General features: G+C 38.9%; 2 protein-coding genes across 3 annotated transcripts; one reads left to right on the top strand and one right to left on the bottom strand.

Annotated features, from left to right (window-relative positions):
- Positions 1-918: 918 nt before the first annotated feature.
- Positions 919-21,925, top strand: LOC135480255 (N(G),N(G)-dimethylarginine dimethylaminohydrolase 1-like). Of its 2 annotated transcripts, XM_064760040.1 has the most exons (6): positions 919-1,197; positions 3,065-3,167; positions 6,911-7,104; positions 7,978-8,106; positions 14,293-14,469; positions 18,922-19,041. In XM_064760040.1, the coding sequence occupies exons 1-5, from the start codon at positions 919-921 to the stop codon at positions 14,428-14,430; spliced, it is 843 nt and encodes a 280-aa protein (XP_064616110.1). In that variant the 3' UTR covers positions 14,431-14,469; positions 18,922-19,041. The 2 variants fall into 2 exon arrangements, with proteins under 2 accessions (XP_064616110.1, XP_064616109.1); XM_064760039.1 differs by lacking the exon at positions 14,293-14,469 and having other exon boundaries at positions 18,922-21,925.
- Positions 21,926-24,374: 2,449 nt separating this feature from the next.
- On the bottom strand, positions 24,375-27,829 carry LOC135480503 (small ribosomal subunit protein uS13). The gene is made up of 5 exons (XM_064760350.1): positions 27,807-27,829; positions 26,619-26,717; positions 25,965-26,051; positions 25,158-25,351; positions 24,375-24,512 (listed from the first exon to the last, which is right to left on the bottom strand). The coding sequence occupies exons 1-5, from the start codon at positions 27,807-27,809 to the stop codon at positions 24,437-24,439; spliced, it is 459 nt and encodes a 152-aa protein (XP_064616420.1). The 5' UTR covers positions 27,810-27,829; the 3' UTR covers positions 24,375-24,436.
- Between the last annotated feature and the right edge of the window lie 11 nt (positions 27,830-27,840).

Raw genomic sequence — 27,840 nt, 5'->3', positions numbered from 1 at the left:
GTCAAACTGGAAATGCCAAACAGTCTAATTTAACTTACATCCTTTTACCACACAGGTGCTGTATCTTCATCGTGTTACCGACAATAAAAATCACCACGTTGGATATATGAACAGTGGCATTCAAAGCGTAGCTGAGATGTACATTTCGATAAACGACAACTTAAGAACAATCAGCTATATCTGGGAAGAGCATTGTGAAATAAAGTCTATCACCATTCTGGGTTAGAATTATCCAAAACTAATCCAAAAATTGCACTATCAACAAGCAAATGTGTACTGTTATTGTGTTTGGTGTCGCCGTGATGTAAACAAGATATGTATCACAGGTACACAATTTGGTATACCAGGTAGGCCTAATTTAATGTGTACGTACTTAGAAATGATGAATGCAAGATACACGTTAGTGTTCCTCTGCAAATTTGTTACAATTAATGTGTGTCTGTAGTACACATCTCGTGTATTTTTTTTTTTTTGTACACAGTTGCTTTAAGAGAACATGTAGGCCGTGTGTGTCTTTTGTTTCTTGTTTATTTCAGTCACAATGTACCAATTTTTTCTTTATCTCCCCTTTTTGGACGAACACGACTCAGGCTGAGTGGGTGGATATTCGGAAATTGACTCGCCTCTCCTTTATATGCTTACCAGTGCCCGAAATCCTCTTAAAAGTTGCGTTTGCAGTGCACGAAATATTTTCACAATTTCATTTACTTTTGGTAAAACCATTCGATTTTTCAAGCGTTTTGTGTGAGCTTTTGCTTACACACACTTATTGTTCTAAAAAAATCGTCGATACACACGTCGAAACATAACAATCAGTATGGTTTTGAAGCAAACAAACACTTTCTATTAGGGGCATTACGGTAAATACTGATGACGTCAGTTGACCTCGCCTTCAGTCAGGTTATCCCTTAAACCAAGATGGCCGACCTAGCATTTCGTTACAACTATGCGATAGTTTGTAGAATCCCTAACAGTTTTAGGACGGGGTCAAGTCGAGCTAAAGGACAAGTAGATCTTCAAAGATGCAGAGAAGAACACAGAAATTTGATCGAGACTTTAAAAGTGTGTGGTGTGAGCATAATCGAACTGGAGGCCGCCGAAGCGTACCCGGATTGTCACTCGGTTGAAGACACGGCCGTTGTTATCGGCGGTACAGCCTTAATCGCTAATCCAGGTTGCCACGCCAGACGTGGCGAGGTGAGAACATTTTGATCATTGTTTTGTGTAGAAGTCGTCCCACTTGTGGCATTGCTGGTAGTGAAAATATTTGTCGATCCGTTTGAAAGTGTTTAAAATCTGGGCGTCAGTCTGCCGGTATTTCTTTGAAAAACTGGGTCAGTGTGACACAATAATAAAACATTCCTGACAAAATAGGCAGCGGTTATGAGTCAAAGCTTCTAAAAAGTCAGACAGTAATAGGTTTCAGATGTCACGCTGACTAAAATCCTACCATTTTTATTAATCTGAAGCATAAATGTTTAGTCTTGTTACAAGAGAGTGAAGTGAGTTTAAGAATAAAGTGGTATGTTTCAAAAGAAGAACTTTCATTATCTTGCATGTCGCATATAGCAATAGTTCTTCTTATTTCTTTTAAAATAAATGTTGCCAAATTTCTTGACAAATAAAAAATATTCTATTTTATTGTAATGATATATTTATTTGAGGCTGCACACCTCCAGTCATTTATCTAGCACAAATCAAAGCTGGACGTTCCAGCCATAATGCCCAGCTTCGGTCATATAGACTTCCATAGAGATATTTTCACTAAAAAAACTGGCTTGAACCCTACCGTATGTTTGCTATCCACCGATTCCCTAAAAAGCCCAAAATGTAATATGTCAAAGCCACCATCGATAAACCATCTTTCAACAGTAATCTAACAGTTTAACGTTTTCAAGTCCGACAACTCAAATCAGCATCTGCCGTGTTGTGAATTTTTTTTTTCATCTTCGGGCAGGATGATGGCCATGAAAATTTTATCCCACAAAACATTCTGTTACAGGCCATGCAATTCTTAGAGCTATTCCAGTGCACACACATTTCAGGCGAAAATTGCTAGTATGCGACATGGGTACATAGTATGTACAAACGGTTATCACATAAAGATATGTGAGGCTTCTTGGGCAATTCAAGACCCTGTAGTACAATTCAGTGTAAAAAACAAAATGTTCGGTCATTTCCGTACAAATTCCTGGTCTGACGTCCTTTTATCCCATTTGACGCTACTATGACGTCACAAAATTCCAATTGACGTCTCCTGCTCAAAAGACCGCGTCATGCGTGAAAAAGCTTTAGTGTGATTGAAGAAGCTGAAGATTACGTCACTCCAGGAAAATGACGTCACTCAAGGAATTTGTACGGAAATGGCCGAAAATTTTATTTCTGTAAGCACTCAGTAGGATTATTTGAAGATCTGAGAAAATTCATGCATGGCATATTAAATAACACCTGTTGTGCTGGACAGGATACCTTTCTTCTTCCAGTCATGAATAGAAGAGTCTGGGCTGAAATGCCTCTTTAAAGTGACTGTTGGGTAGGATAAAATTTTCGCGGCCTATCACCTTGACCAACATTGAAAAAAAAAAATTACAAACATGACAATCTGTTTCAAAAGATCTGATTGAGTTGTCTGTTTCAAAAGACTAAGCGACTGGATTTATGTTGAAAGATAGTTCACCAGTGCTTGCTGTGAAATATTACATTTCAGGCATTTTTGGGAATCTGTTTATTGCAAAAATAAGGTAGGGTTCGAGCTGTTTTTATTTGTCAGCATGGAAGTCTATATGACCGAAGCTGGGCATTACAGTAGAAACGTCCAGCTTGGCTTTGAGCTATTACCTCACCTGTGGCAGTCACAGACACACGACATGGTGAAAGATAACATTACAAGGCACATTCTAATATATATTATAAGTGGACAACACTTGAGCTTTCTAATGTAATAGCTGTCTTTTTTGAATATGCCACATTTAAGGTAACCAAATGCACTTTTGGACAGGCAGAAGAGTCTGCATAAGAGTATCAGCAATAATACATGTTTATTGTGGAGCTCTGTGTATTTCAGGTAGCTGAGATCCGAACAGTTCTTAAGAGAGATTTAAACTTCACAGTGACGGATATCAAAGATCCATTAGCCACTGTGGATGGAGGAGATGTCTTCTTTACAGGTAAGATTGGCTGACATTTTAAACTAGCTAGAACACTAGCTGAGCATGTAATGGACATTTGTCTACACTTTTATGGCAGATAATGTCAGATTGATTATCCAACATAGTACAGAAAATGGTGTTAGTGCAAGTTTCGCCCAACAAAGTCTGTCAGAAAAATTAAGGTAGACTGGTGCTTATTTTTAAAATTTTACTATTTGGAATTAATAGTGATCTTATGTAAAATTCAGACTGAGAGAAAAATAAGATAAAGTCTTAAAAAATTCAGAGTAGGGCCTCATTTTGGAGAGACGGGTTACCCCCTATCACCACATTTCTAATGATTGCTCATTTGTCTTGCGAACTGTAGTAGATTTGTTGGAGACAATCAAGTTAAGTTATATATGATGTTTACTTTCATATGCACATAATCTGATAGGGATACAGAATCAACAGTGATTGGTTGACAGGGGAGATATAGTTTCCTAGGTTAAATCTTGCAGACTTGGTCACGATTGAATAAATGCACCATACCTAAAATTAAGCTTAGGAAAGGCATAGTTTTCACTTGTCGATTTCTCATATTGGCCAGTCAGATTCGAATCTGTATCCCTTTAACGAGCTTTGTACAGCATGGTGGTATTGGTGAAAGATCCATGAAATTATAGGACATTTACTGTAGGTGTTAATTATACGGGAGACATGTTCAGTTTGTGAGTCATCCAAATAGTGCTGAGTAGAGCTGATTTTCTGTTAGACAACACCCTAAGCTGTTAACTATTTCAGCAGTGCTAAATATAATAAGCAGGTAATAAGAAAGGGCTGATGTGTACAATAATTAGATGGGAATGTCTGTCATTTTTGTAAGTAAGCATAATTTTACCGTGATTTTGAAACACATGCGTATGAAAACTGACATGTTATGGGCCTTGTGATTCCAAAAAATGCGTAATGAGGCATGAGTGCCATTGTGATAGGTGTGACAGAAGTTACGAGCACTTTGACTGAAAACTTAGCCTGTGTCCCATCCGTTAATGACATGCAATGTATGTAGTTTGCATGTACTGACTGGCATTGTAATAGGGGACAAGTTTAGCATGTACATATTGTAATTTATTTGTATTCGTATTCATAAGTTATTTGTTTATAGATTTCTGTTTAATGTTGGTCTCAAGAATTTAACACTTACATATAACAAACCACATTGGCCGGACTAAACCATCGGCCTTTGGCAAGTAACTGACAAATGTTTTTACCGATGATGTTGAGGTATGGACATGATATTGGTGGAAAATAAGCATTTTTCAGTGAACTTCTTACTGTGCAGACTGAGACAGCCAAACGAGTCTTGTTAACTGCTTGTCACCACCAAAACCCCATGAACTGTGACGGCAGAGGAATGAACAATTTCCGTGTTAATGCTGTTGTTCGGCTAGCTAGATAACATCACATACAAACCCTCCATTAGATAGGTCTATATTTGGACAGAGGTAGGAAGTGACTAACCTTGACATCTTGCCCCACCTGGGACCTTGTTTGTTGACTCACCTCTGACCACAGCAACTGTACATGTGTTTGAGGGGATGTAATTGGGATGACAACAGTGACTGTGTCAAGAGGTCATTGTAACAGTCTGTCCTGTATACCTTAATGTTTCTAAAAAAATTATGTTGGACACTTAAAGTGATTTAGAACGCTAATTGGCTGAAAGTTAAGATAGGGTTTCCTGGGTTAAATGCTGCATCTGTGGACATGGTTGAATAAATGTACCACACCTAAAATTGAGTTCAGTTGAGAATAGCATGGACTTGCCTATCCCTCACACCAGCCAATCAGAATCGATTCTGTATCACTTTAAAGTATGCGTGAAACAGTATGTTATTGTTTCTAGATACACTGTTTAGTATGTGTGTCCTCACATACACTTAATGGTATGAAAAATCTTCTGGCGTTTATTTTTTGTAAGAGGTGTTTGGTAAAATATCTTTAAACTGCAGTTTCCTTAAAGTCCCAGTCCTCAGTCTGGAAACTAAGTAGCAGGTAGTGACAGCTGTCAAAACCACTGTGTAGGGATAGAGTCCAAATAAGTCCATTATTGACAAAATTTCCAAAAATTTCTAATAAGTGATGAGGAAATATGAATGACATAGTGGGGTAATTTATATAGTTTTTAAGACATATTACATATGGCCCCAAAATGAGAATCAATAATAAAAAAAAAAAAAAATTGACCTTATTTTCTTTGTTGACCACAGTGTTCTAGAGGTACCTGTATCATATATCTTTTACAAAAAAGTTGATTCAGTATAGCTCAAGTGGGAATAGAGGGGTTTCGAGTTCGAAATCTTTTTGTGATTGAAGGTGCAGACAGTCCTCCTGTATCATGTGATATGGATCACTTTTGTCACCATGTTCCAAAGGCACAAATGACACCTCTTTCCTTTAGAAACTTCTCAAGTCCACAAACGTTCTGCTCCTGAATTTTCTCCATTGTTTGTGAAATTACTTTTTGGGAAACTTTTTTCAGTAAAGTACAGTATATGTGATCCCACAAATGTTGCCTAGCATTTTTGACAGGTCACATGATACAGTAGGACCTTTTTTTAACTTTAGCGACAGAAGTTTTTGAACTCAAAGCTCCCCTATTAACTTTCACTGAATCATTGGAACCTTCAAAATCCGTTGACTCTTTCAAAGTGACTTGTCTGTTCGGAGCACTGTTGTGTACATGTACATATACTTGTCTGTTCAGAGCACTGTTGTGTACATGTACGTATGCCTGTCTGTTCAGAGCACTGTTGTGTACATGTACGTATGCCTGTCTGTTCAGAGCACTGTTGTGTACATGTACATATACTTGTCTGTTCAGAGCACTGTTGTGTACATGTACATATACTTGTCTGTTCAGAGCACTGTTGTGTACATGTACATATACTTGTCTGTTCAGATCACTGTTGTGTACATGTACATATACTTGTCTGTTCAGAGCACTGTTGTGTACATGTACATATACTTGTCTGTTCAGAGCACTGTTCTGTACATGTACATACACTTGTCTGTTCAGAGCACTGTTGTGTACATGTACGTATGCCTGTCTGTTCAGAGCACTGTTGTGTACATGTACATATACTTGTCTGTTCAGAGCACTGTTGTGTACATGTACATATACTTGTCTGTTCAAAGCACTGTTGTGTACATGTACATATACTTGTCTGTTCAGATCACTGTTGTGTACATGTACATATACTTGTCTGTTCAGAGCACTGTTGTGTACATGTACATATACTTGTCTGTTCAGAGCACTGTTGTGTACATGTACATATACTTGTCTGTTCAGAGCACTGTTCTGTACATGTACATATACTTCAGTTGTTATCATGCCTTAATACACTACAACTCCAACCACTCATAGCCCCTAACACCCTGCCCTTTGAAGCCTGGAAATAAGCAGCAAGACAAGGACAGTGTCCTGCACCAAATACCATTTTGTCAGGAGCCATCTATTTGGTACAAGACAAAACTGCTGTGTAAATAACATTGTAACATTTTGAACAATGTGAATAGCTGATTGACACTCTGTCCTGCATTGGTGTAAAAATTATCTTCAGGCTTCCCCATACCACTAAATATGGGATTAGGTTGAACCTGGACTAAAAATGTGTCCATTTCAAAATTCCATTTGAAAAGTGGTGCTAAACAAGACTATTCCCAAATATGTTGGTTATTTGAAAATCTGTTTCTGATGGCTGTGTTTTCGTTCACAGGCAAAGAGATCGTTGTTGGTGTGTCCGAGAGAACAAACCGAGCCGGGGCTTGCGCTGTTGCCATGGCGTTCCAAGACTATAATGTGTTCACAGTGAATGTGCCGGGACCCAAACCACTCAAAGCCTACATACAGATGGCCGGCAAAGACATCATGGCCGTGGGTAACAGCCCGGAAGCCAAGAAAATCTATCAGGTATGTTTTAATAAATCACTTGTTTAGTTATCCGCTCTTTTGTCATGGGCATGCAGTGTCTTTTTAACATGGAGTGATAAGTTTAAAAAGAAGTCAGAGATCAAGACAACATAAAAAAGAACATAGGGATGTGGGTAGTACATGTATTCTATCATTTCATCTCTGTGGACAAAAACCCATGGTGCATGACATGAAATTTGATCCAAAAAGGGTTCATTTTAAGAGGCAAGTAAATGTTTCAAAGTATTATTTTTAGTGCCGAAACAGAAAATTTTCTTATAGGCTACCATTCTACTTTCCAAACAAATCTGAAAACATCTTTTCTTTAAAGATCAGTAAAACTCTCAGAGTCTCTCAAAGTGAACAACTTAGTCACGGGGAAAAGTTTATGTCATATACTGTAGTTACAGGTAAAATGTCTGTGATATAGACGTTGGACGCTTACAGAGCAATTATGTTATAAAAAGTATGCCATTACCTTGCAAATAAAAATTATTAATATTATTATTATTATTATTATTATTAAGTCCACATTAGGTTAAATACAGAAATACCAGGTTTTATTGTACTTATACTATGGCTGCCCTGGGCCAGCATTATGGTGGAAGGAAACCGGGAAGAGATATAAACTTGTAATTATGAAAGCATGATGACAGCTGGGAACTTACATTTTGACATATTGACTGAAAGCACTAAAAATATTTAAACATTGTTGATGACGAAACTGTTTCTTGTTGTGACTAAACTTTTTCTGGTAATAAAAAAATGCTACTGAATTGAATTTGTCCAGTTGTGACAGCGCTACATGCGAGTGCTTGATGGACAACAAGGTATGATAATTTTAAAAAAAAACCTTGTCATTTTTTTGGGCAGCAAATAATCAGCAGCATGATGTACCAGTACAAGAAGATGGAGTTGGATGACGAAGCGGTGGGGAACCTGATCTACGTTAATGGGCACCTGATCCACCGTACGCGTAACGAGATCAAAGACAGCTACGTGGTGAGTACATTGATACTCTTTGAAACAAGGATTTTCATGTGATTCTCATGTACACGTACATCTGCAGTCCAGAGCATCCATTTACAAAATGTTCATTGGTTGGTCTTTGGTCACAGCCGATCCATTTCTGGGCTGTGCTGTTACAGGTTCAAATCCAGCTCTCTCCTGTTTGACTAGGACATCACGTCAAGGTGTTTCGGATAACTGGCAAAAGGCCTTGGTTTACCTTGAATTCTCTGGTTTCCTCCAGTAAATGCGCCATAGTGTGATGTGTATTCGAAACATTGTTGAGCACAGCATGAAACATCTTTCATGTCAAATATCGTGAATTTTCAAACAATCCCTTTCTAGACCAGTAGAATCAAAGTGAACTTTAGAATCACAATATGTGCTGAGTAGCCACACAAGTACATGTATATTAAATACCTTACTAAAATGAGAACTTTTTGTTGATTATTGTCAATGTACACAGATTACAGTGTTGGTGTTTTGTCACGAGCATCGTGTTCAGTATAATTCGCAGTTCAAATAGTTGATGTTTGTTAAACATTAATCATCGGCCTCATTAGTTGACATGTATTGTCATAGCCGTGTATGTTTCACACGGTCTACTTTACTTCCTCTATGTCAACAAGGTTTCCCCTGTCGTTTTTGGTTTCTTCAATTTTTCGTGGTTTCTTCTCAGCCTGTCTTTCCTTCATGGATTCCTCTGGTTCCTTCAGTATTTTTTTATGGGTTTCCTTGTCACTTTTTATATGGTTTTCTTTTCTTCAATTGAGTACATATAATTGTCTTAGTTTTGTATTGAGTCATTATCTGTACTCTAATTCATCAACTTTTTCGCAAGGTGTTTATCCAAGCATATTCTGTCAGCATTATTCTGTGTTGACTGATAAAATTATACATTTTACAAAGCCCTGAAACTGGCCAGTTCAGCTAATTTATTTTTGTCTCCAAAATCAAATTAAAAAATGTGCATGAATTGCACTGAAATTTGCTTTTTCATGTGTGAAAAGGTTGAGGAATTTGGGTACATTCTAACTTCAGCAGCATAAGCTCTTTGAAGTAGACGTTAGGCACAGCTCCAGTAAGCACGTATCTTGTTGCATCTATGCAAATTCTTTTTACAAGCTGTGCACATGTAAGGGGTTTTTTGTGGCGATCAGTGTTTGCACAGTAGACATTGTAGATGAAACGGGAGTGGTGTGTGAGACTATACTGTTATGTGATATTCCTGTATACATAATCATGCATCATGTAAATATTACACATCAAACACAGGTATAAGAACATGTTTGTTATTATCAGGTAGAGTATATATATATATGTATGCCTTTTATGAATGTGTTTGCCGTGACGTATATTTGCATAGACTGCTGTGATACAAAATGTTAGGTACTACTGACCAAGAAACTACTGACTTGAATGCATATATCGGAACTTGTGTGTGAATAGTTTGATGTTCCATACTTACTGCTGGTCGTTTGACAAAATTTCTGATTATATTTACCATCCATGTTTTAATAACCAGGGAAGTGTTATTAAATGTCTGGGATATAGACAGGTACATTGTGGGGTATCTTTGTTTGTAAGAAATATGTCATTTTCGAATTCCAAATCTCTAGCAGTCTGTCATGATCCATTTTGTCTAAATGTGTGTACATACACGTTTAGTTGTGTACAGTACTGTGACTAATTTAGCTCCACAGGCAAATACATATAGCATAATATATTTATTTATTTGATTGGTGTTTTACGCTATACTCAAGATTATTTCACTTACTCGACGGCGGCCAGCATTATGGTAGCTGGAAACCGGGCAGAACCCGGGGGAAACCCACGACCATCTGCAGGTTACTGGCAGACCTTCCCATGTACGGCCGGAGAGGAAGCCAGTATTTAGCATAATGTAGGTCTATAAGCCTATGGGATTAAATGGTCTTGTTTTGTACATACATGTAGATTTCACAGGGACTGGGTGTGTCTCATTTTCTTGGGAATATCCTGATCTGATGAAATCTATGAATTGCTGATAGGAAGTTATAGTTTGAAAACTGAAACCATAGTGAAGAAATAATGGTTGTTAATTTTTTAGATGTGTAAAAAAGACAAAAAAAATCTGAAAAAATGTTTTCAATAAGAAACAAAATTGAAATTGTGTAGGGTGAGAAGTTTCTATATTTGCATGATGACAGGTTTCTGTTTTCTGTTTATGCCTATAAAAGTGCAACTTTTGGTGTAATTTATGCACAGTAGTGATCGGTAAACAGTAGTAAATGAATGTCTGGAAAGCTAATTAACATAGAATTATGCTAATCCACTTATGTGTATGTCCTGTGACATAAGAACACGGCACAAACTCAGTATATGTATGTCTCAATAACAAATAAGATATTTCTGAATAAACACCAGAGAAAACTATGTCTGAAAAACAAATCTGTCCAGTGTAATAAGTTTATGGGATTTAAATAATGCCTTGTTTTAATAAGCAGCATGTAAACTATGCCTTCAGATGCCATGTAAACTAAAAAAAAAGGTGAAGTACATGTATCCCTATGTTTCATAAACTACATGTTTGACAAAAGCTTAATTAAGTAAAAAATGTTTGAAAAAAACACCAAGAAAAACACCAAATAAAATAGGCCTTTGTAAACACCATGAAAACATATTCATGGTGTTGTGTCTGGGCAACTGCTCAGGGGCAGACAGCCAACAACTGCTATTGTATGCTGTGTTATACCTGGGCATGCATGTGTCATGCTGGCATGGCTGACATAGTTACAGGTTATGAAACCCACTCCTGAAAAATATGTGTAGTCAGCTGCAAAGCAGATGTGACCTCAAGTTAAAACTGGGGTTCAGGAGGCGGCCATCATTTTGGTGGAAGGAGACAGAGCAGAGCCCGGGGAAACCATTGATCATCCGCAGGTTGCTGCAGACCTTCCCACGTATGGCCGGAGAGGAAGCCAGCATGAGCTGGACTTGAACTTACAGCAACCGCACGGGTGAGAGGCTCCTGGGTCGTTACCTGATGAATTAGGGTACATGTAGCTAACACAAACCAAGCTTGGCTGTCAATCAAGAGTGCTATTAAAGGGAAGTTCTGTCCTGTTATATGAACAACAGCTTGCAGGCTTGACTGATGACTGAACAGTTAGCTAAAAGTTAGAGTTTGCTATGAATGAAAACCCTAGCATCGCCCATACACTAAATCCCCTAAAATTTCCCATACACTAAATCCCCACATTTTTAGAGGCAAGGAAGTGTCACAGTATATTATTTTGAGTGCTGAAGCTGACAATTTTCCAGTTGAATACCATCCCATGTTCCAAGCAAACCTCAAAACACCTTTCTATAATCAATATACCTCTCCACTGATAAATGGGCAAGTTAGTGAGTGGCAAAATTTTGTGATCATTAGGGTATTTTTATATGTACATGTACATTTCATAGCATTGTTACAGTTCGCATATTTGGCTATTTGCATAAGTGGAATGGGCACAGTTGAGCAATTCTAGCATCACAGATTATCTTTTGTAATGGACGAATAGCTGACATGTACACGTAGAGTTCATTAAAAATAAATTGCATGCCTTTTCCTGTTTGGTCGATTACTGTTGCTGAAGTTTCCAGCACAAGTACGTGATGAAACCTGAAATACAGGCATGTTTAGAATTTGCCAAGTTAACATGTAATGAGAAGGCATAGCACACAGGCATGATAGATAATGTTGGGCCACAATTTGCTAAGTTGCCTTAAAGGAGAAGAAAATTTAAAAAAAATGACACTATGGGCTAAAAAGAGCACATTTTTTTCTATCTGGTGCTGCCTGCTGCATAATTCTGCGATTTTTACTTGCCATACACGTAAAGCCTGAAAACGGCAAAGCTGGCATAAATCGCTGAGTCCATCGCATCCTACATCTTTAATACTTTGCAATTTAAGCTGGGGATGTGTTGCCTGTCAGCTAATGAGAGTCGTTAAAACTGCCAGTTTGTTTGTGTAAACTCAGAACCTATGATCGGAAAACGAACTGTACTGTTCGCTACCTTCTGGGAAGAAGAGTTCTACCGCAAATGTACAAACTGCACTTCGGCGGTTTCTGACGGCAATTCTCCTCCTATCACAGAAGACTTCAGGACTAGCTCTTAGGTAAAATGGAGTTGCCCACAGCGGATTTTAGTGCTGACTTTATATATAATTTATCAGCTTTAGGTACATAGTAGAATTTTTAATAGCATGCACCTTGGAGGAAATGCATACTCTTTTCAGTGGTATTTGATTGATATTTAAATTTTCTTCTCCTTTAATATGTGAATCCTTAAAGTATTTGCATGTAAGATGATGTTTTGTACAGTTTGCTGGTGGCTTATATTGAGCATCCTCAAAGTATTGGCATGTAAGATGATGTTTTGTACAGTTTGCTGGTGGCTTATATTGACCATCCTCAAAGTATTTGCATGTAAGATGATGTTTTGTACAGTTTGCTGGTGGCTTATATTGAGCATCCTCAAAGTATTTGCATGTAAGATGATCATACCTTTACACAGTTTGCCGACTTTGCTTATAATGAAGTTTTAAGGAACTTGCATGCTAAGCAGGGCCTAATCCAGCCATTCTCATTGTCCGATTACCAGACGCTGCCGTTCTCTCAAAGTGCCCTTTGCGTCAAAAAAAAAGGGAACAGCCCAAATTTATTATAAGACTCGGATTATCTACTTAGTCGCTAGGCTTCGGATAGCCATTCGCCACGTTAGTTTGGCGAATATAATTTCTGTGTGTCAAAGGCAAATTGGCGTCCCTTTGCCACAGAGGCTAAAGCAGTGGATGCCTTTCAGCTTCAGTTGTTTAGGTTTTAAGTTCGTAAATTGACACAAATTTAATTTGGGATCCAGAATCAAGAAAGTATATTTGGCTTCAGTGGGAAAAAACTTGGTTATGAAAACAACAAAGTTTTTAAAGAGCATTCAAAGTCAGAAGTATGACCTGAAGCAGGTGACGAAAATTGGACCCGCGATAATTCAATTAGCATTCAGATTTTGCTGGCTGGGAAATTACTTTAAAAAAAAAAATGCCGACCAACCGACCCGACTTAAAAAAAACAGGGCTTTTTACCCACAACAAATAACTTTTTAATGATGTCCTGAAGTATCTATGATACAGTGTGATGGTCAGATACACATGTCATCCGGGATGGCAGAGTTCTCCACATCAGTAAATACAAGCCATCCTTAGACTGAATTTTAGGGCTAGGTACGTGTTGTGGGGTGGAGGTCAACCGTTGAACGGAGGCCCTTAAAAATGTATGAGAATCAAAATAGTCAACAATGAGGTGCCCTTCACCGGTGGTTGCACCCCCTGCCCTTCTGAGGCCAGATTAGGCCCTGCTAAGTGATGGTTTGCACAGTTTGCAGAGTTGGCTTATAATGAAGTTTCAAGGAACGGGCATGTTAAGTGATGTTTGGCACAGTTTGCAGAGTTGGATTATGATGATGTTTTAAGGAAGGGGCATGTTAAGTGATGTTTGGCACAGTTTGCAGAGTTGGCTTATAATGAAGTTTCAAGGAACGGGCATGTTAAGTGATGTTTGGCACAGTTTGCAGAGTTGGATTATGATGATGTTTTAAGGAAGGGGCATGCTAAGTGATGGTTTGAACAGTTTGCAGAGTTGGCTTATAATGAGAAACCTCAAAGTACTGGCATGTTAGCTGATGTTTGGTGCAGTTTGTAGAGTCAGCTTACGTGTATAACGAGAAACTGAAATGGCATGTTACGTAAACTGTGATGTTTGGCACAGTTTGCAGATTGGCATACAATGAGAAGCCTACTACTGCCATGTTAGGTAAACCTTGATGTTTGGCAGAGTTTGCAGATTGGTTTATAATAGGAAGCCTCAAGGTACTGGTATATAAGCGTGATGTGTGGCACAATTTGCAGATTGCCTTACAATGAAAAACATAGTACTGGCATGTTAGGTGACCCTTGATGTAGGATACAGTTTGCAGATTGGCATGTAATGAGAAGCCTCAAGATACTGGCATGTTAGGTGATGTTTGGTGCGTTTGCAGAGTTGGCTTTCATGACCTAACACCAATAAAGCCTGACAGGTTAGGCATGAGACCTCCACCCCCCCAAAACTCACCCTCTCCTCCTAGACAACCCTCTCAGCTTTCATCTTCTTAACAGGAGCTGCAGAAAATGCGAGTTCCCAGAAAAGAGCTGAGTGTGGAAGCGTTGAGCCGTGCTGGGTACTGCTTGTTCAGTTGCGCCTTGCTGATTCTGCGCTGTAAATACCCCAAAGCCATTGTGTCCACTTTGCCCTAGTCTACCTGTAGGGAGGGCCAGGCTGATTGCATTTCTCAGGTATCCAGCAATGAGTGGTTTCTGTAAGGTATCACCCATCTCCTCTGTGAAATCTGTATCGTGTCCAGTAGAGACTGTTTTGTAACATACAAATAACTATGTGTGCCTTACCAGCTGTGGTAACAAATCTCAGGTATCCAGTGTTAAGTGGGTTTTGTAAGGTACATGTATCTCCCATGTCTTGTAGACACTGTGTACTTCAACATCCTACATGTGCCGTCTATGCCTCAGTGAAAGTGTGCTGTTACATATCTGAGGTATCCAGTAGCATATCTGAGGTATCCAGTAACATATCTGAGGTATCCAGTAACATATCTGAGGTATCCACAACAGACATGGTATCCAGTTCTGCGGGTGGTTTGTAAGATACTGCCAATGTCCTATTTATGGTGTTCAATACAGACTATCCTGCATAAGCATACTGTATATCATGTTTGGCATGTGTTCTTTAAGATACACATACATTTATATCAGATGTCCTGCATAGGCTTTGTTCTTAACATACATGGGTGTGTTGTATAATTGTAAACACTTTCAATGTGTTCAGTGCAGGATGTTTCATGTTTAGCATATCTCAGGTGTTTAGTAAACATATCCAATGTGTTGAATACACCTGTAAACATATCCAATGTGTTGAGTACTTCTGTAAACATAATCCAGTCTTCAGTGCTTCTGTGTAAACATACCCCATGTAATGAGTACATCTGTAAACATATCCCAGTCTTCAGTACATCTGTAAACATATCAGTGGTCATATTACAAGCTGTGTTCTGTCACATATGCAATGTGTTCTGTGCCATTTCTCTGGTGTCCAGTTTAGACTGTGCTCTGTCCGATCTCTCATGTACGAAATGCAAAGTACAAGTGTTCTCAGGTTCCAGTTCAAATGTGGGCAATGGAATATATGTAGCTTGTCGTAAAGTACAATACAGGTACCTGTAATTTGTTGTAGTGATATTTAACTACTGATACAACAGAACTTGAACCAACCTGTACCTGTGAACAACATATCTTATGCATCCTGGTAACCACAGTGGTACTCTGTTTACATGTATCTTAAGCTAACATAGGTAACATCTGTGATAGTGTTAGTCTTTTCATGATTTATATTAAGTGTAAATCATGAAAATGTAAGTCATCATCCAGGAGAACCATGGGATCCCATTAGAACATGTGAGAGAGCTATTTATTTATCGGACTATTTTTTAGCTTCAGGAACAACCTAAATCGCTCATTACCACCAAGACACCATAAATCTCTGTATGAAACGGAGTTGCGAAGTTACCTTTTAATCTACGTTGACGTAAATGGTTCATGGTAAAGACTTGTTTACTACCTGAGACAAGCACCTGTAGTGTTTGATTTGGTCTGTCTGTGGGTTGCTGTTGGTGGACCTGTCAGTCCGTTTTGACCTCTTGGGCACGGTTGTTCAAAAGTGTATTATATAAGTCAAGAGAGGTGTTAACTTTAGACTGGACTAAAGTCCCATTAGGTTAGTATTAGGCCAAGGCCGATATTAAGGTTTAAGCCGGGCTTAACATTTAATACACTTTGAATAACAGGCCCCTGTCTTTTTATAGCATGAGCAATTCGCCTGATAAAGGAACTTTAGCCTGGACTAAAGTCCCACTAGGTTAGTATTAGGCCAAGACTGATATTACGGTTTAAGCCTGGTTTAACGTTTAATACACGTTTGAACAACAGGCCCCTGTCTTTTTATTGCATGAGCAATTCGCTGATAAAGGAACGTAAGTCTGGACTAAAGTCCCGTTAGGTTAGTATTAGGCCAAGGCCAATATTAAGGTTTAAGCCGGGCTTAACGTTTAATACACTTTGAATAACAGGCCCCTGTCTTTTTATAGCATGAGCAATTCGCCTGATAAAGGAACTTTAGCCTGGACTAAAGTCCCACTAGGTTAGTATTAGGCCAAGACTGATATTAAGGTTTAAGCCTGGCTTAACGTTTAATACACGTTTGAATAACAGGCCCCTGTCCTTTTATAGCATGAGCAATTCGCTGATAAAGGAACGTAAGTCTGGACTAAAGTCCCGTTAGGTTAGTATTAGGCCAAGGCCAATATTAAGGTTTAAGCCTGGCTTAACGTTTAATACACGTTTGAATAACAGGCCCCTCTCTTTTTATAGCATGAGCAATTCGCCTGATAAAGGAACTTTAGTCTGGACTAAAGTCCCATTAGGTTAGTATTAGGCCAAGACTGATGTTAAGGTTTAAGCCTGGCTTAACGTTTAATACACGTTTGAATAACAGGCCCCTGTCTTTTTATAGCATGAGCAATTCGCCTGATAAAGGAACTTTAGCCTGGACTAAAGTCCCACTAGGTTAGTATTAGGCCAAGACTGATATTAAGGTTTAAGCCTGGCTTAACGTTTAATACACGTTTGAATAACAGGCCCCTGTCTTTTTATAGCATGAGCAATTCGCCTGATAAAGGAACTTTAGTCTGGACTAAAGTCCCACTAGGTTAGTATTAGGCCAAGACTGATATTAAGGTTTAAGCCGGGCTTAACGTTTGATACACTTTGAATAACAGGCCCCTGTCTTTTTATAGCATGAGCAATTCGCCTGATAAAGGAACTTTAGCCTGGACTAAAGTCCCATTAGGTTAGTATTAGGCCAAGACTGATATTAAGGTTTAAGCCTGGCTTAACGTTTAATACACGTTTGAATAACAGGCCCCTGTCCTTTTATAGCATGAGCAATTCGCTGATAAAGGAACGTAAGTCTGGACTAAAGTCCCGTTAGGTTAGTATTAGGCCAAGGCCAATATTAAGGTTTAAGCCTGGCTTAACGTTTAATACACGTTTGAATAACAGGCCCCTCTCTTTTTATAGCATGAGCAATTCGCCTGATAAAGGAACTTTAGTCTGGACTAAAGTCCCATTAGGTTAGTATTAGGCCAAGACTGATGTTAAGGTTTAAGCCTGGCTTAACGTTTAATACACGTTTGAATAACAGGCCCCTGTCTTTTTATAGCATGAGCAATTCGCCTGATAAAGGAACTTTAGCCTGGACTAAAGTCCCACTAGGTTAGTATTAGGCCAAGACTGATATTAAGGTTTAAGCCTGGCTTAACGTTTAATACACGTTTGAATAACAGGCCCCTGTCTTTTTATAGCATGAGCAATTCGCCTGATAAAGGAACTTTAGTCTGGACTAAAGTCCCACTAGGTTAGTATTAGGCCAAGACTGATATTAAGGTTTAAGCCGGGCTTAACGTTTGATACACTTTGAATAACAGGCCCCTGTCTTTTTATAGCATGAGCAATTCGCCTGATAAAGGAACTTTAGCCTGGACTAAAGTCCCATTAGGTTAGTATTAGGCCAAGACTGATATTAAGGTTTAAGCCGGGCTTAACGTTTGATACACTTTGAATAACAGGCCCCTGTCTTTTTATAGCATGAGCAATTCGCCTGATAAAGGAACGTAAGCCTGGACTAAAGTCCCATTAGGTTAGTATTAGGCCAAGACTGATATTAAGGTTTAAGCCTGGCTTAACGTTTAATACACCTTGAATAACAGGCCCCTGTCCTTTTATAGCATGAGCAATTCGCTGATAAAGGAACGTAAGTCTGGACTAAAGTCCCATTAGGTTAGTATTAGGCCAAGACTGATATTAAGGTTTAAGCCTGGCTTAACGTTTAATACACTTTGAATAACAGGCCCCTGTCCTTTTATAGCATGAGCAATTCGCTGATAAAGGAACGTAAGTCTGGACTAAAGTCCCGTTAGGTTAGTATTAGGCCAAGACTGATATTAAGGTTTAAGCCGGGCTTAACGTTTAATACACCTTGAATAACAGGCCCCTGTCCTTTTATAACATGAGCAATTCGCCTGATAAAGGAACGTAAGTCTGGACTAAAGTCCCATTAGGTTAGTATTAGGCCAACACTGATATTAAGGTTTAAGCCGGGCTTAACGTTTAACACACGTTTGAACAACAGGCCCCTGTCTTTTTATAGCATGAGCAATTCGCCTGATAAAGGAACGTAAGTCTGGACTAAAGTCCCATTAGGTTAGTATTAGGCCAACACTGATATTAAGGTTTAAGCCGGGCTTAACGTTTAACACACGTTTGAACAACAGGCCCCTGTCTTTTTATAGCATGAGCAATTCGCTTAATTAAGGACCGAAGTGCAAGTCAATACAGACTCACAATTCACAGCTATTTTGAATTTTGGCCTATTCATAAAATCACCTGGTATGATATACATATTTATTGTTTATTGCCATCAACTTGCGGATGGTTGTGGGTTTACCCCGGGCTCTGCTCGGTTTCTTCCCACCATAATGCTAGAATATTCTTGAGTATTGGGTAAAACACTAATTAAATAAATAAACAGATTTTTTGTTTACATGTATTCCCTTTATACAATCTAAGTACAGTTATTTTTCGCTCATCACTGAATGTTTTGCTTTGATCTGTTGACAGGATTTTGACATGAAGATCGGTTACACACGGCATGACCTTGAATGGTCTGCAATGGCCGCCGCTAATAACCACATGTCTTCATCCGTTCTATTCGTGTGTAAAGACAAACACCAGAAGGACATCATCTCCAACATTGAGGAGTACGACCTGTGCCCTTTTGCTTACCTCAAGCCAACTTCCCAGCAAGATCACCATGCAGGTACCCTGTAGGTACCATGCCAACCTCATTCAGCCATGCCCCCTTCAACTTCATCATGTAGCCAGCTGAAGACATTATTAGACTAAAGCAAAAAGAAAAAAAAAAAAAAAAGGGAATAGAGCATTGTGTTATTTGGAAAATACCTTTAGTGTGTCACATTCTTACTTGCACATTTATTCTGAACTTATTCAAAGCAGATCTGAAGTTTGTGAGAATGCATCAAACCATTCATAAGCAATTATCACTGTAAAGAAAAGAAGATTCCAATTTTGTGTCTCATTTTGAATGATGTATGTGACAATGCAAATTTGAATAATTAGGAGATTGATACCATTAGTTTTATGTTTTAAAGTTAAAGGGATATTCCCTATTAATGTCTGATGTTATATTTACACATTTGTTGTAAATTTGAGAAGACCCCTAAACCTCAAGACACCTTGCACCATGTATTGAATGAGTTGCCTTAATAATATGTGTAACACATTGCTAACAACGTACTCAGAGAAACAATGGAAGACAGTTAGTGACACATTGCATGTTCCGTAGTATTTCGATCATTGTGCTATAGTAGGTTGTAAATATTTTCTGGAAGCATGAATTCATGGGAAAGGGTTAATTGATTGATTCAGGCCAGGTTAAAAATACACCTGATTAAAAGAGAAGCCCAATATGATTGTGCCTGTCATTGATTGATGATCAATACCTGTATTCGTTTAATGTGTACACAGTTTTGTGACGTTTTGAATTGAGGCATATTTTGAGGCATAATGTGCGAAATGCTGTGTGTGTGTGAGTGAAAAAGACCACTTCTTGCCAAAGTTAAAGACTCATTCTTTTTGTGTGTTGAGTCTCAGTCTGTTCAGTATACACACTACTTGTCAACAGAGAAAGCTTTTGTAAATGAACGAAAGATTTTGTTCGAGTACAGACTGGATTCATGCTTCCGCAACATGTTGTCTTTGACGTAAATAGACCAATCAAATGCTCCGAAAATTTTAACTTCTACAACTTCTTGGACCTTGAATATGAGATGCATAACTTGTCACGTGAGAGGTCACCTGAATAGGTTGTAGTAAAGTGGTCTGTCCTGGAAAAGTGAATTTCTCAGTGGGATTCCCGCTTCTACAGCATGTTGTCGTTGACCTGAATGTACCAATCAGATGCTTGGAGAAGTCATTTTGACTTGCGCAGTATGAGTCCTTGATTATAGGACTGATGCTTAAGTTGCAGTTTATTAAGTGGGCACCTGAATAGGTTGTCGTAAAATGGTGAAAAAGTGAATTTTCTCTTTGGGATGCTGGCAAACATTTGTGTTTTTTACATGAAGTTCATATGTAATAGACGATAAAGACACGTTGGAAAAAATGAAATACATTGGGACTTGTAGTCGAAGTAGTGCTTACTGTAGTTTTTGACATTAATACTGTAGCATGCCTAGTGCAGAGTTGTGATTATGTTTCATTTGTTATTAAGATGTTAGTAGCTGTGCAACTTTTGTTGCCGAAATGCAAGAAAAAATAATTTAGATTGTCTTAAGAAAAACATATGTAACCTTTTTCCCATGAAATAGACTTTAGAGCACACTTAATATTCATGTACATGCATTTGTGCATGTCTTCCTTAATATCTGATCTAATCATGCTACGGAAGAAGATTTTGTTACACAACTGCTGGCTATTTCGTTATTAGGCTTGAGGGACCACAGCGTAGCATTTGTGGATGATGTTAATTGTTTCATGAAAGATGACAAACTTTTTTGGAATTTTTTACTGTTATCTCTATTAAGTTTGTAAATGTGAGATATTTTTGGCTTGGATCATTGTTTATACTGTAAAGCTTTGCTGTGGTTGTGCATTGCCAAGGGTTGATGCTTGTCTGCACTTTTATGTGCTTGTGTTAGGGTAGAGCTGCTGTGTTTATTGGTTGTGTTTAAGGGAGTAAAGCTGGAATATCCATATTGTGCTTCTCATTGCTTAGGCTTTTTTAAACTGTTTCATCAAGTTTGCATGTTAATAGTAAGATCAGGCCAGTATTGGAGTGAAATCATTCAAACCCAGATATTCCTGCAGTTTGTTTATTGGACAAGGCAAGAAGCATTTTAAGACATGAACACCTCAGATAACTGGTTGTTGTTGTTGAAATAACTACAAGAAAGATATCACGTAGGCAGTGGTGAAGTGCATTTGCTTTTGTTGGGTTTTGAGATTCTGGTTATTTTTACAGTTATTCCCACAAAATGCCGATTGGGCAAATGGTATCAGTAAATATCACGAACGCCCGAAACTGACACTGTTGATCTGGGTAGTTTGACCAAGTTCCTGGTGTCAAAAATTAATAACTTACACTGTCATCATAGTTGATGAATTTATGTGCTGCCCAAAGAGTTTTTAAAGTTACCAGAAGGACCAAATTTTTCTTGACTGCTCTGCCTGTGTTTTTTTTATGAGTTCATGTCGCAAACTGGTAAACACTTTCTTTACCCATTTAATTTGAAGGGGTAGATGAAGTTTTTGACTGACATGCAGGAGTGTGGTCATATTTTTTACTTTTGCTGTCTGGCTTACAGCCAAAGTACAGGTATATAAATTAAGCCTAGTGGAGAATAGGGTGGTAGACGTATACACTCTTCTTTTCTCATGTATTATGATCAGTTCTATCTTCACTGCAGTATGACTTTTGGTGTGTAGAGATCTTTATAAAAGTGTATTCCCCCATTGCTTGTTTGTATATGTAGAGGAGTCTAATTCTATTTTTATTGATATACAATGTGCATTATTATAGAGGTTTTATTGAGGTTGCTCGCTCGAAAGCATGGCGCCATGTAGAGAGAAATTAATTTGTTTTCATTTTTAGTGCAGCATAAGCAAGAAATGAATATGTGTTTGGAATTTCTGATGCAAGCAGCAGTTACTCAACTAAATCACTGAATTAGTGCACAGTGCTCTTAATGCCATCTGTCATTTTGTCAGATACCATTTGGGTCACTTGTGTTTTTGTCTCTTTTTGGAGCTGTCCTGTAATTTTGCATTTAATACAGTGAATTCGTGTGAATTTATTACTCTTAAATGTGCACTGAGTACATTCTTACTTTGTAAAGTTCATGATAAGTGAATTATTTCAAAATTTATTAATGGAATTATTAGTAATATTTGTATTTTAGGCTTCATTCCCACTCTTTTGGAACAAATTACAAGCCCGCAGCTTGACCTATATAAGCTGGAAATAAATTCTATATTTTCTTCTTTAGAACTGTGTTTTTCTCTTGCTTTTGTCTTTTCTGGTGGAAGGTACATTTGAAGGTCTGTCAGCAACCTGCAGATGGTCGTGGGTTTCCCCCAGGCCCTGTCCAGTTTTCTCCCACCATAATGATGGCCGCTGTTGTATAAGTGAAATTTTCTTAAGTACGGCATAAAACACCAATTAAATGAATAAAATAAATAAATTCTGGTGGAGATGTTGGTCTTCCAGTAAGGTGCAGATTTTACAGGCAGACCTCGGACTTTACCTGGGCTATAACCAGTTCCCTCCCACCATAATGCAGTCGTATAAGTGAAATATCCTTGAATAGGCCTAATAAATCTTGATTGTGGGTTTGCTCCAGGTGTAGCTTTGCCTATATTTACTGTAGCTGCCAGGAAGTGTCTTCCATCAGACCTAGCCTCTGACCAATGAGCTGGCTTTACTACAACTCTGTCAGGAAGTGTCTTTGGCACTGACCTCTGACCAATGAGCTGTTTTTGTTCAAGTCTAACACTGGCCAGCTTTATTACAGCTCTGTCAGGAAGTGTCTCTGGCACTAGCCTCTGACCAATGAGCTTTTCTGCCCAAGCCTAACTGACTGGCTGGCTTTATTGCAACTTTTTAAGAAGTATATAGGGCAATAGCCTAGAGTTTGTTCAGGTGTAACACTGGTTGGCTACACTGCAGCTCTCCAAGGAAGTGTCTTTGGCACTAGCCTCTGAGCAGTGTTTTTTTCTTTTTTTTTTTTTGTTCATGTTTAACACTGACTGGTTTTACTACAGCTCTGTATCATGGGCACTAGGCTCTGACCAGTGAGCTTTTTTGTTGAGGTCTAACCCTGGCCAACTTTCCTACAGCTCCGTCAGGAAGCATCCTGGCCACTAGCTCCTGACCAATAAGCTTGTTTCGTAAGGTCTAACCCTTGCTGGCTTGAATGCAGCTCTGTCAGGAAGTGTCTTGGGCACTAATGACTAGCCTCTGGCCAATCTGCTTGTTTATTTAGGCTTAGTGCTCACTGACTTTACTACAGCTCTGTCAGGAAGCATCTAGCTTCTCACTAATAAGCTTGTTTGTTCAGGTGTAACCCTGGCTGGCTTTGCTGCAGCTCTGTAAGAAAGTGTCTTGGGCACTAGCCTCTGACCAATGAACTTGTTTGTTCAGGTCTAACCCTGGCTGACAATATTGCACCTCTGTCAGGGAGAATCTTGGGCAACAGCTCCTGACCAGTGGGCTTTTTTGTTGAAGTATAACACTGGCGGGCTTTACCACAGCTCTGTCAGGGATTATCTTGGGCACTAGCTTCTCACTTATGAACTTATTTGTTCAGGTGTAACCCTGGCTGGCTTTACTGCAGCTCTGTAAGAAAGTGTCTTGGGCACTAGCCTCTGACCAATGAACTTGTTTGTTCAGGTCTGACCCTGGCTGGCTTTACCACAGCTCTGTTAGGAAGTGCCTTGGGCACTAACCTCTCACCAGTGAGCTTGTTTGTTCAGGTGTAACCCTGGCTGGCTTTACTACAAGTCTGTCAGGAAGCATCTTGGGCAACAGTTCCTGACCAATTTATTTGTTTATTCAGGTCCAACACTGGCTGGCTTTACTGCAGCTCTGTCAGGAAACATCTTGGGCACTAACTCCTGACCAGTCTGCTAGCTTGTTCAGGTCTAACCCTGGCTGGCTATATTACACATCTGTCGGAGAATTTTGTGAAACCTCAACTAAACAATCTGCTTATTTGTTCAGGTCCAACACTGGCTGGCTTTACTGCAGCTCTGTCAGAAAGTATCTTCACATTAAGGTAAGAGGAAACCGGGCAGAGCCTGGGAGAAGCCCACAAACATCTGCAGGTTGCTGGCGGACCTTCCCACACATCACTCGAGAGGAAGCCAGCATGAGCTAGACTCGCAGTGACCTCATTGGTGAGAGGCTCCTGGGTCATTACGCCGCGCTGGAGTGCTAACCCCTTCGGCCACACTAATGTTACTATCAAATGAATGCATGAACAAGAACAACAAACCATGATCCCACTGTAGGCATTTTATTCTAGGACATTTACATAATGGCAGCAAAAAAGAATGTTTACTTCTTCTTTGACACACCCACAGTGCGACCACGACGGCCAGTCGTCTTTGTGTGTTGACCTCTGACACGAAGGCTGAAACATAAGAAAAATAACTCGTGAGTCGTGTAATAAACCCAAACCCAGCTGCACTTGAAGAACCAGTTTATCCTCCTGACAGACACACCACTATTCTTACTATGTTTCATTGGTTTTTTACACCCTTGTCAACAATATTTCCCTTATGCTATGGCTATGAAAATCATGGGTGATGCCAACCAGGGAGAGCCTGGAGAAGCGTGCTGGTACCAGACAGCACTTTCAGACTTTCAGACACTAGCAAGAGCTGGCTTCCAAAATGTAACCTGGCTGATCATCTTGATAAAGGGTTAGTTGTATTCTAACTACACTTGTATAGCTGAATCACAACACCCCAGCCAAAAACTAACAGATTTAAAAAATTTACAGCTAACTAGGCAAAACTTATGCATGGATAAAGCTGGCTTTCAGGCTTACACCAATCGAACCTGAAAACAAAATTTTATCGACACTGAACAATATTTGGAACAGTGATGCAAGGACACCGATTAATGAAAACTGTGAAATTCTTTAACATAGATCTTAACAGGAATATGGTTCCAGAAAGTGAACTTTCAAGCTAAATCTCTCATTTCCCCTGAACAATTACTAAGATTTCACATGTTCACGCACAAAGATGTAACTTTTGAAGTTGTGTCTTACCCCCAGAAGTGACGGAGACCCCGATGAGCACGGATTTTCTTTAACCTTTCCAGATCCTCACGGAGTTTATTATCGAGGGCATTGGACATGACCTGGGAGTATTTGCCGTCCTTCACGTCCTTCTGTCTGTTGAGGAACCAGTCCGGGATTTTGTACTGACGGGGGTTGGCCATGATTGTTAGAACCTTCTCTACCTTCAACAGGACGAGCATTATTAGCAAAAGAGTGCAGTGAATACATACTTGTCTATTTATTTGAGCTTAACGCTGTACTCAAGAATAAAATACACCAGATACATGAACAGGTCAAAAAATTTTCAGTAGTAGAGGATTCACAAGTTACATTTACTTTCCTAGAGAAAACTGGGATCCAATGCACCACAGAATTTGACATTTAATAATCTCAGGTGTACATTTATACTTGACTATACTTAATTATTAATAATAACCAAAGAGATAAACAGCCCAATTTTACAAAACTGCTTAAACCAATTTTACTTAACGTTTCTTGCAATTTACATGGTCTTACGCTGGTAAAACCGACATTCTTCAAAATTGAGAAATTTAAAATCAATATTTTGCGAATGCGGCCCCTGATCTTTGCCGATTCAGTGACAAATTTTACCACATGGAATTACAAATATGAATGTTGTATTGATAGAAGAAAACTGATTTTCTATGACTGCAAGGCCGTGCAAATAGCTCCAAAAGTGCTACTGACTATTTACTGTCACCAAGGCTCCAGGAACAATGGGACAGTATATAAATTAAACCAACAGGATGCAGGCAAACTGCTGATCAGAGTTACCTCCTCTTCAGTAAGCTCTCCTGCTCTCTTGGTGAGGTCCACATCAGCCTTCTTGCAGACCACATGTGCATATCGCCGACCAACACCCTACAGAGAGAACCGATGAGTTAACAAAAAACACAAATTCAATGCTCCCTGGCTAAGATTAGCTGAATTATTGCTCTGTACATTTTATTTGATTTCCTCATTTTTTTTCTTTCTCTCTTTATTTCTGTTTTTCTGTTCACTTGAAAACAATAATTTAATAATCATTGGTTAGGACTAGCTGCATTATTGCTCTCCAGATTTCATTTATTCCATTGCCTTTTTCTTGCTCTAATCTGGGCTATTTCACTTAAATAATGGCGGCTACGTTTATTGTGCAGGAAACTGGGCAACAAAGCACCTTGCCCGATACAGCATATACCCACCAAACAACCACTATTGGATTTGAACCTGCGCCCTCAATGATCACCAGAACCTCACCAACATTTTATGCATATATGTCATTAAAGGCTAAACTTCACAACTGTTTCAATATTCATAAATACTGCTTAAAGAACACACACAAAAATTGACCCATAAAAGTTTTTCAATGACTGACAAAGACACGGATGAGTCAAATTTAAAAAGATGTGTACTCTTTTGTCAGTTTAAAAATGGAATGAATGTTACCTTGATGGCTGTCAGGGCAAACATCACTTTACGTTTCCCATCAATGTTCGTGTTCATAACACGCAAAATGTGCTGAAACCGTTCTGGTATCACCAGCGCCTGCAACAGAAAAAGTGTACATTCAGATGACCACCAGCGTAGAGTTTGTAAAATCCTGTACAATCCTCTCGGATAATTCTCACTGTAATACATGTACTGCAAATGTCCATTTTTTAATTGAGAACATGCTCTATTTGCCCAGCACTCATGCACGCGAAGGCCGTATACGGCTAGGGCTCTAACCCAAACTTCCGATATATCTGCAAGCACCCTACACGGAACTCCCAAGAACGTGCATCTCACATAGCCCTATAGGTAGTGTGAAAACAGAAGTGTATCTTGTTGCTCTGGCCGTTCATGCAGAGAGCCGTGGGCGAAAATCGATTTGTGAACTTGATTGCACGTCAGGTGCTACTTTAATCACAACTGATCTGTTATGGCACAGTGGCTTATCCTTGGTAACAGTGGCAAAACCATGATTTGGAAGCGGGCTTCTATGGTGTATATGCATGGCACAGAAGAAGTTACTCCTGTGCTAAATACAAAGTAGCGGGGATCAACTTCCAACTTTTAACTGGATGACATTTGGCTGTGATTTGCAATGATGGTACACATGTTAAGTAACTCTCAGAGCAGTAGCAGCTGGCAATTAATCCCGTTCTTTCATTAACCAATTCGTTTGCATTTGTAGCTTTAACAAATCTGAAACTATGGAAACCAAGGTTTCAAGGGTCACAAATGCTCTGTTTTGACGTTGTTGTTGTTGTTGTTGTTATGAAGTGCAAGGAATGTTGTCCTCAGCAAATATTCAATTTTGTGAAGCATTACAGAGTACACGTGATGATCAGATTTCAATCCTAGGCTTTCTAGCATTTAGAAGCATGAGTCACTTTGTTAAAATGTGGCGTATGAAAGACAATTTTCAAATGATTAGCAAGTATCATTTTAATCATCCGTGTTTCAGTGAACGACAACACCCATCTTAAATATTAAATTACGACAATATCACTAGCATCTGGTCACAAATTTTCTTTCTAGACGAAAGGCAACTGATTACACTTTCATTTCCATCAGTAACAAGAAAATGTAAAGGCCGATAGTGAAGATGGCCAGCGATATTTGAATCCTTTTCTATAACATTCAGCTTACCATGATGGAAACTGTACGGAAAAGGAAATATGAT

This window comes from Liolophura sinensis, chromosome 13 (genome assembly GCF_032854445.1).
Source record: "Liolophura sinensis isolate JHLJ2023 chromosome 13, CUHK_Ljap_v2, whole genome shotgun sequence".
NCBI lineage: Eukaryota > Metazoa > Mollusca > Polyplacophora > Chitonida > Chitonidae > Liolophura > Liolophura sinensis.
Note: the sequence above shows the minus strand (reverse complement) of the source record. Positions and strands in the feature narration are given on the sequence as shown.

Coding starts and splice junctions, on each gene's coding strand:
- LOC135480255 (XM_064760039.1), top strand. CDS start 919: ATGGCCGACCTAGCATTTCGTTACAACTATGCGATAGTTTGTAGAATC. Junction 1,198..3,064: donor GCCACGCCAGACGTGGCGAG/GTGAGAACATTT, acceptor TGTGTATTTCAG/GTAGCTGAGATCCGAACAGT. Junction 3,168..6,910: donor AGGAGATGTCTTCTTTACAG/GTAAGATTGGCT, acceptor TTTCGTTCACAG/GCAAAGAGATCGTTGTTGGT.
- LOC135480503 (XM_064760350.1), bottom strand. Junction 26,052..26,618: donor TTGCCCTGACAGCCATCAAG/GTAACATTCATT, acceptor TTCTCTCTGTAG/GGTGTTGGTCGGCGATATGC. Junction 25,352..25,964: donor GAGAGCTTACTGAAGAGGAG/GTAACTCTGATC, acceptor GTCCTGTTGAAG/GTAGAGAAGGTTCTAACAAT.